At 37.4% G+C, this 8437-nt stretch overlaps 1 protein-coding gene across 1 annotated transcript; it reads left to right on the top strand.

The window, feature by feature from the left end:
* Positions 1-4357: 4357 nt before the first annotated feature.
* On the top strand, positions 4358-6802 carry LOC103958851 (ORC ubiquitin ligase 1). The gene is made up of 2 exons (XM_048576484.1): positions 4358-4608; positions 4951-6802. The coding sequence occupies exon 2, from the start codon at positions 4964-4966 to the stop codon at positions 6197-6199; it is 1236 nt and encodes a 411-aa protein (XP_048432441.1). The 5' UTR covers positions 4358-4608; positions 4951-4963; the 3' UTR covers positions 6200-6802.
* The last annotated feature ends 1635 nt before the right edge of the window (positions 6803-8437 follow it).

Here is an 8437-nt window from a genome sequence, read left to right on the forward strand (position 1 = left end):
ATGCTTATATATGCCTACAGGCAAATGATATCATTAAATGGCTTCGGTCAGGTGATGTAGGGCCTACGAGCGAATGATATCATTATATGGCTTTGGTCGGGTGATGTAAGGGCCTACGAGCGAATGAAGGCTTACGGGCAAATGATACTTATAAATGGCTTCGGTCGAGTGATGTAGTGCCTTTGGACGAATAAAGAATGAAGATTTATATATGGCTTCGGTCGGGTGATGTAGAGACCTATGGGCAAATGAAGGCCAACGGGCGAATGATACTTATAAATGGCTTCGGTCATGTGATGTAGAGACCTATGGGCAAATGAAGGCCAATGGGCGAATGATACTTATAAATGGCTTCGGTCGGGTGATGTAGGGCCTTCAGACGAATGAAGAATGAAGATTTATATATGTCTACGGGCGGAAGATGAAGAGCCTTCGAGCGAATGAAGATATATATATACACCCCATTTGTTTTGATTAAAAACATTTCAGACCCAGTCATTTTAGGTCTCCATTTCACAGCTCTTTTATATCCTTTCAAAGTACACCACAATCGCATAACACAAAAATGCTAGGACAAAAAATCACATTTGAGTTCTGCATGGAAACAGATCTCAAAAAATTAAGACAATTACAAAAAGATAGTATCTCGAAAACCATCAATCTAGTCACCAAAAAATCACAACAAATTAATTCCTCAAAAGAAGAAATCAATTACAAAAGAATCGAAGAACAATTAACAAACAAATCTTTGTTACAAACCATTGACAACTTTCAAAAGAAACTTATTAATGAAATTTGTTCTGACATTCCCAATGCTTTCTAGTACATAAAACAACACATTGTTAAACTTCCTTACAATAAGGAATTTGATGAAAAGAAAATTCCAAAAAAAGGCAGACCAATTCAAATGAGTCAAGAAGTTATGGAATTCTACAAAACAGAAATCCAAGAACTTCTCAATAAAGGAATCATTAGGAAAAGCAAATCACCCTGGTTTTGTCCTGAATTAGAAAGAGGAATGCCTAGGTTAGTCATTAATTACAAACCTCTTGATTAAATCTTAAAATGGATACGATATCCAATTCCTAGAAAAAGAGAATTAATTAAGAAACTTAGTCAAGCTGTAATCTTCTCAAAATTCGACATGAAGTCTGGATTTTGGCATATTCAAATTCATGAGGATGACAATACAAAATTGCATTTGTCACTCTTTTCGGCCATTATGAATGGAATGTAATGTCATTCGATCTTCAGAATGCACCTAGTAAATTTCAGAATATCATGAAAGAAATATTTAATCAATACAATCATTTCTCAATTATTCCAAATCAATAAATGAGCATTGGAAACACTTAAATATGTTTGCTAGGATAATTAAGCCAAATGGATTAGTTGTCTTAGCAACCAAAATTAAGTTATTCCAGACCAAAGTTAGGTTTTTAAGATACAATATCCACTAGTCAACCATTCAACCAATAAATAGAGTAATTCAATTTGTAGATAAGATCCCAAATGAAATCACTGACAAAACCCCAATTACAGAGATTTCTAGGCTCTTTATATTATGTTGCAGAATTTTGTCCTCATCTTAGGCAACAATGCAAACCCTTATTTGATCATCTAAAAGAAAATCCTTCACCTTGGTCCAATACTCATACTTCCATTGTCAAACAAATCAAATCACATGTTAAGACTTTGCCATGTCTTGGTATTCCAACTCCTAATTCCTTCAAAATTGTTGAAACTGATGCCTCTGAAATTGGTTACGGAGGTATTCTTAAACAGTCAATTTCTTCTAGATCTCCTGAACAACGTAATTATAATACTATTAAGAAAAATATTATCTATAGTATTATGCATTAGCAAATTTCAAGATTTCAGTTTATCGACAGCATATATATACCACTACTAAGCACATTATATATGATATATGTTTTATGAAGGTTTTATGGTATGCTAGAGTTTTCGGAAAACCTATTACTTATTATGCTATATGAGTTTTCTAAACTAGGGGTTAGTATGTTGAAGAATAACTGTTTTAGTATTACATATATATAAACTTGGTCCACTCATGTTTTGTTTTGTTTTGCGCCCCCTCAGGATTTAGAATCGAGACATACAATCCCGGCGTCAAGGCACTCCCACATTGGTATCCTCGAGTCTTCTCAGTGTAGGACCCATTCCTCTTGTAATCGCACTTTCTAATATTTCTTCCGCTTGTATTTCGAATTAGTAGTATGCTCTGAACATGCCATGCATTATCACTTTTACATTGTTGGCAGTTGATTATTATATTTAATTAAAGTCTGTACTTGATTACTATATTGCGTTGTTACGCATGAAAATTATATGCATGTTTCACATGTTCTCGACATATGCATTCATAAAATGGCTTGCGTCACCTTCGAGTATTGGCCAGCACGTGGCCATCCTATTGTCCTTCTGACACCGAGATCAGGGCGTGTCATATATTGATGCCAAGAGAAGACCACAAACTAATCAAAAGTGATCTAAGTCAATTTGCAATGTTCATTATGAATGTAGAAATAGTAAGTAAAACAAAATATAAGTAAAGGGTTGAATGTAAGAAGTTGTAAAGATTTGTTGAACATTAATGAAAAAAACATAGTAAATTGTATAAAAATATAACAAATTGAAAATTAACAACTAATGCAAGTAATTGGGTAAAAATTAAACCCATTCGGGCAAGTTTTAGCCACAGTTGGGCAAAGCTGTCCATTATAGGGCAAGTGCTAGCAAATATAAAAGTGTTTGTAAAAGAGATTTCAATACAAGGAATCAATACTACAAGTACTCACAAGCGGAGCCACCCACAAGGCTAAGGTGGGTTGTAGCACAAGGAGGTTTTTTGTAAGTTTAGTGCTATACATACACCCATTTTTATTTCTCACACATCCCGCTCAATTGTCGGTCTTCAGATCGAATAAATTGATGAAGATCAATGACAAAAAAATAATAAGGGTGTGTGAATAGCTTTATCCTTTTTGAAACTCATGCTTTAATAGCTTATATTAGTGCATGTAGCCTATATAGGCCACTCAATTCCAATACAGGTTATTATTTCATGTATATTTAGTAGAGGATAGGTAGTAAATAATACCTTTTATGCTAAAGAAAAAGACCATTTATCCTATCTGATTTAGCCTCTGTACTTCTTACTCAAGAAAAGAAAAAGAATTTTCGTTTAGTCCACAATTAAATCCCTATCTCCACAATTCTACTACTTTCGTTGTGATTTTCCAATGAATGTAACCTTTAGTATGCTCTTAATCACTTTATTTACTTATTCTTGATTTATTAAGTAGATTAATTATTGGGAGTTTTAACGAAACACTCCCGATATTGTTCATTTTTAACAAAAATGACATTTTTATTCTAAAAAGTCACTCCTGGTACTATTCACTTACAACACATTTTTGTCATTTTGATTAAAACTCGAAGTTTTCAAGTCCTTTTCATTAGTTTTCCTTTAATTATTTATATGGTCCTTGAAGTTGTCAGTTAGGTTTATGATTTGAATAATTGTTTATATTCTATTGTTGTTCTTTTATATTGATTACTGTATAATTTTATATTAGAAAAAATAAACATATGATTTTATGTCAACTAGTCCACCCAAAAAAAAAAAAAATTCAGCTCCTCCCTTGCAAGTAATGTTGGAGAGATATAAAGGGAAATGCATGCTTAAAATACAAAAGGAATTTGTGAAAGTAGGCATGCAGAGCTTTGAAGTATTTTTGTATGTTGAGTTGAGTGTCTTTTTCTTCTTCATTAATGTTGCCTTTATAGAACAGCCTCTTACTTATGGAGTAAGCCTTTCCCCCTTAGTTCTTTCCCCTGATCTAAGTTGCTAATGTGATTGTTGTCATAGGATGAGTTTCCACTTGGTAACTCAAGCTTTTATCCTCTCAGAACTACAACTGCCACTGAAAAGTACTTTTTCTTCTGTAATGATGATTGAACATCTTTCCTTCTATGTGAAAAGGGTTTTTTGTCGCCCACAATGCCATGTCGTAAAGTGCTTTTAAAAATTGGGCTAGACATTGTTTATTTTGCCAAGAAATAAATACCCATTAAGCCTTTAGTCCAAAATCTAGTGTTTTGGGCCTTAAATAGGCCCATTGCTTTTTTTTCGGTCCAAGCACATAATCCAGTACATGTTAAGCTGTCCCAACACCAGTTGAAACAACATAAAAGTTCCATTAGGAAGTCACCTTCTACTTCTACAAGTACCCAAACCAAAGCCTAGCGGAAACTCAATTTGAGCCTCTTGATTTGCAGTACAAGCTGGTCCACAAATTCCATCACAGCCGTTCATCACCTCCCAAACAAAGCCTTCACTTGTAAACGCCAACGCAAAGGTTTGTCTCTCTCCTCTCTCTCTCTCTCTCTCTCCTGCCCCAGTGCCCCGTCCTAAATTCATTGCCCGTCTAATCCTTCTCTGTAGACTAGATCGCTGATTAGAGCAAGAGGGCCCTTCATGACCAGTCGACTCGCGGCAGACTCAGCTCAGGCGGTCTCCAACTCGCTCTCGAGCTCACTCCAGCTCTAGCTGATCATCAACGACACCGTTTCACCATGACCCAGGTGTTTAATTTTCTTTAGTTTTTTGTTTTCTCGGCTTTTGAAACCCTAGATTTCCATCTAGAGACTTATACCATGGAAAAATGTCTCCAAGTCGCCAATTTGATGGCCTAATTTTAGCTTGACTTGCTGATTTAGGGTTCTTTCCCATCTCGGTTTCTTCAATTTTGTGGGTTTTCATACGGATTTGTTCATGATTTTTTATTACTGTTAGAGTTTTTTGAACTGTGCGCCAAATGTTGTTCAATTTGGGTGATTTTTGTGGTTCTGTGATTTGGGTTTCATCAGTTTTGTGGTGAAGCTAGGGTTTCTGATCTGGGTTTCTTAAATCTGTGATATAATAAGCCTTTGGGTTTTGATGGGTGAGGAGACGTCTGATGCAATGAACCTTGACCTGAATCTGGGTCCTGGTCCCGATGCTGGCTCGATGTCAAATGAACCTGTAAATTTGGATGCTTGGACTGAAGCGCCTATCCGCAGAATTGCGGAAGCTATGAGGAGGGCCCGGCAGAGGAGATGGCCGCTACCTGAAAGGCGGAATATTTCCATGGAGTTGAATGAATTGATGGTCAACTATGGTAATTCAAGTACATTACAACCCGGTGAGGGTAGTCTTACAGCAGAAGAAAGAACAAGTGACGCACCCAAGACATGTGATAATAACAATGGGATTTTGGAAAATGAGAATTCTGAGAATAAGGATGATGTTGAAAAGGGCGGTGGCAGTGATGGGAGCTTTTTCGATTGTAATATTTGTTTGGACTTGGCTAGGGACCCTGTTGTGACTTGTTGTGGTCATTTGTTTTGTTGGCCATGCATTTACCGTTGGTTGCATGTGCAAGATGCAAAGGAATGCCCTGTCTGTAAGGGAGAGGTAACAATGAAGAATGTCACCCCAATCTATGGTCGTGGAAACAATGTGCGTGAGCAAGATGACGACTCAAATCTTAAGATCCCTCTTAGGCCTCATGCACGTCGGGTTGAAAGTTTGAGACAAACCATTCAGAGGAGTGCATTGACTTTTCCAGTAGAGGAGATGATTCGCCGTCTTGGTAATAGATTTGATTTGACTCAGGATGTTATTCATCCATCAGAGCCTGAGAATACCCGGGAAACAGCAGAAAGAACTAATTTGTTAAATAGGATTCTGACATCTCGAGGACTGCGCAGAGAGCAAAATCCAGTGGTACTTGCAGATGATGTTGTGGATTTGACGCAAAGCAACGTGACTGGCGTTGATACAAGGGAAAACCGCCAACTTCAGTCCTTGCTACTTAGAAGGACACAATCGCACAGAGCAACACTATCTTCTTTCTCGTCTGCATTGAATACTGCTGAAAGGTTATTTGAGGCATATTATCGTAACCGTAATAGAAATCAAGAACAACAGCAGCCTGCACCAGTTGATGATAGAGATTCTTTCTCAAGTATTGCAGCTGTTATAAATTCAGAGAGCCAACTGGACACAGCTGTGGAAATTGATTCCATGGTTTCCCTTTCAACTTCATCTTCCAGAAGAAGAAATGATTCGTCAAGAGTTTCGGACATAGACAGTGGAGATTCTCGTGCCCACAGAAGAAGAAGACTGAACTGAAAGCGTCCTCTTCAGCCCACAGCAGCCTGCACCAGTTGATGATAGAGATTCTTTCTCAAGTATTACTGCTGTTATAAATTCAGAAAGCCAACTGGACACCGCTGTGGAAATCGATTTCATGGTTTCCCTTTCAACTTCATCTTCCAGAAGAAGTGATTTGTCAAGCGTTTCGGACATGGACAGTGGAGATTCTCGTGCCGCCAGAAGAAGACTGAACTGAAAGCATCTTCCTCAGCTCACCAAACGTTATGTATGTGCTCTTCGACTTTTATTTTATTACCCTTTCCCCCTCTTAAATGCCTTTCCCTGTTCAGACTCTCGGAAGTATTCAACTTTTGCCGTAACCTTTGTCCTTTGACTTTGATGAGGTGTGATTATGGAACTTCCGCAGCTATCTGCTTGATTTATTTGTTTTAGATTTTCATATAATGATCCTCCCTTAACCGAAGGATCTTAGGCTTTCAATTTGCATGGCAAATCATTGTAACACTAGTACTACTAGTAGGCCGGTTTCGTAGTTCCATTGTAAATAAACTCATGAACTTCTTATGCTAGCGTTCATTTGGCATAATTCTCTATAATATTTAAACTCGCGTCTATTAATCCTTTGATTCTGTGGAAAACCTGCATGCCTTGTACTTTCCCTTTTTGGATATCTAGGCATATAAACTGCCCTTGCTTGCTATCCCCGTCAGTTCGATTCAACGCATATATAGTTGGGTGTGTGTGTGTGTGTGTGTGTGTGTGTAGCTTTTTCAGCCACGATCATGTGTAAATAGAAGAAATTGTTAACCTTGTAACAGGTTGATTCTGCATAAACACGGTAGACAAATCCCTCGACCGGTGAAAAGTACATGCTACTCATTTTCTTGTCAACCTTTCGTATCTGCTTCTATGCTTAACCAGAAAAACTCCAAATCTAGCCCAAGTTGTATATTTCTGCTTCTTTTCATTTCGCAGACATCACAAACGACTCGTGAATGGACGAACATACGAATTTCACCGACGAATCGACCGAACTGCTTCATTTCACAAAGACAGTAAATAGAATGACTTGTAAATTAGAACTAAAAAACAGTTTTCACTTCAATTTCAGGTTAATCTGGACCTCCTCCTTCTCTTCCTTACTCTTCTTCTTTGTTCCTTTTCCACTTTCTCAAATCCTAGCACCCTAAATTCGGTGCAAATCTTGACCCTATGGTCATTGTTTTCATAGAGCAAGTGTGCATCATTTTTATATGGGAGGTCACAAGTGCACTTGCCTGGCTCCCACTTTGATCCACAATTTTGTTCCACCAAATAAATTTGGGCTAAATTTCTTAAACCAAGCCCAGACACTTGGACAGTTTTTGGAAAAGCTGAACCCAAGTCTTTGTTATGTCCAATTCGATTATTTGGTCCAAACTCCAAATCGTTGCATACTTACCGCAGGAGGTTTCAAATTGAAAGTGTTTTTCACAATTTTGAAACCGATTTTTAGTAAAAATGTAAGTGAAATCTTGAAAAAAAAAAAAAACATTTGAAACCCAAAGTCACTTTCATCAAGAGTACTTTCAGTCGTTTTAAAGCACTTCTAAACGATCTTAACCAAACACTAGCTCCATCTAATTTAGCCACTCAGATTGCCTAACATTTATATGATAGTTCCAAAATCCATCGGCATTAGCACTTGTTTGGTGCCTTGTAATATTGTACTGGATCAATGCCAGAAATGAATGCCAACATCCGAATCTTGTCCAATTTGAAGATATATGGAAACTTATTCTAAAATCCTACCAAAATGGAATGTAGACATGAAATTTAATGAGTTATCTAATCCAATATATAACTAGACACGAAACGAGGCCTTGTATATCTAGGTTAATTATGGCTGTAATCTAATTATTGTACGTACTACGCATTCCTTGGAGGTAAGCATTGCTCGTTATAATTTTACAAATTATGCAGAAAATTAATCAGCTAGGTTCTGTTTGATATGCCATAGAAGAAAGTGTAGAATCACACGCTTTCGAATCACCTATCCCTTGGTTGGAACTCCGTCTTTACCCGTAACTCATGCCGAGCCATGCCGATATAGTAGTTCTGGCTTCAGCTACCTTATGTCTATGGCATCGCAATCTTGACTTTTGATGCCATGATAGTCCATGTTTATCGTATACTGGGACACGCAGACGCGGATAACCACAAGTAATAGCAGCACTCAATTGTAGGACAGTCCGGAAATCCTGCAGAGCAAAA

The sequence above is a fragment of a genome, unplaced genomic scaffold (genome assembly GCF_019419815.1).
Source record: "Pyrus x bretschneideri cultivar Hongxiangsu unplaced genomic scaffold, Pyrus_bretschneideri_v1 Contig9, whole genome shotgun sequence".
Taxonomy (NCBI): domain Eukaryota; kingdom Viridiplantae; phylum Streptophyta; class Magnoliopsida; order Rosales; family Rosaceae; genus Pyrus; species Pyrus x bretschneideri.

Coding starts and splice junctions, on each gene's coding strand:
- LOC103958851 (XM_048576484.1), top strand. CDS start 4,964: ATGGGTGAGGAGACGTCTGATGCAATGAACCTTGACCTGAATCTGGGT.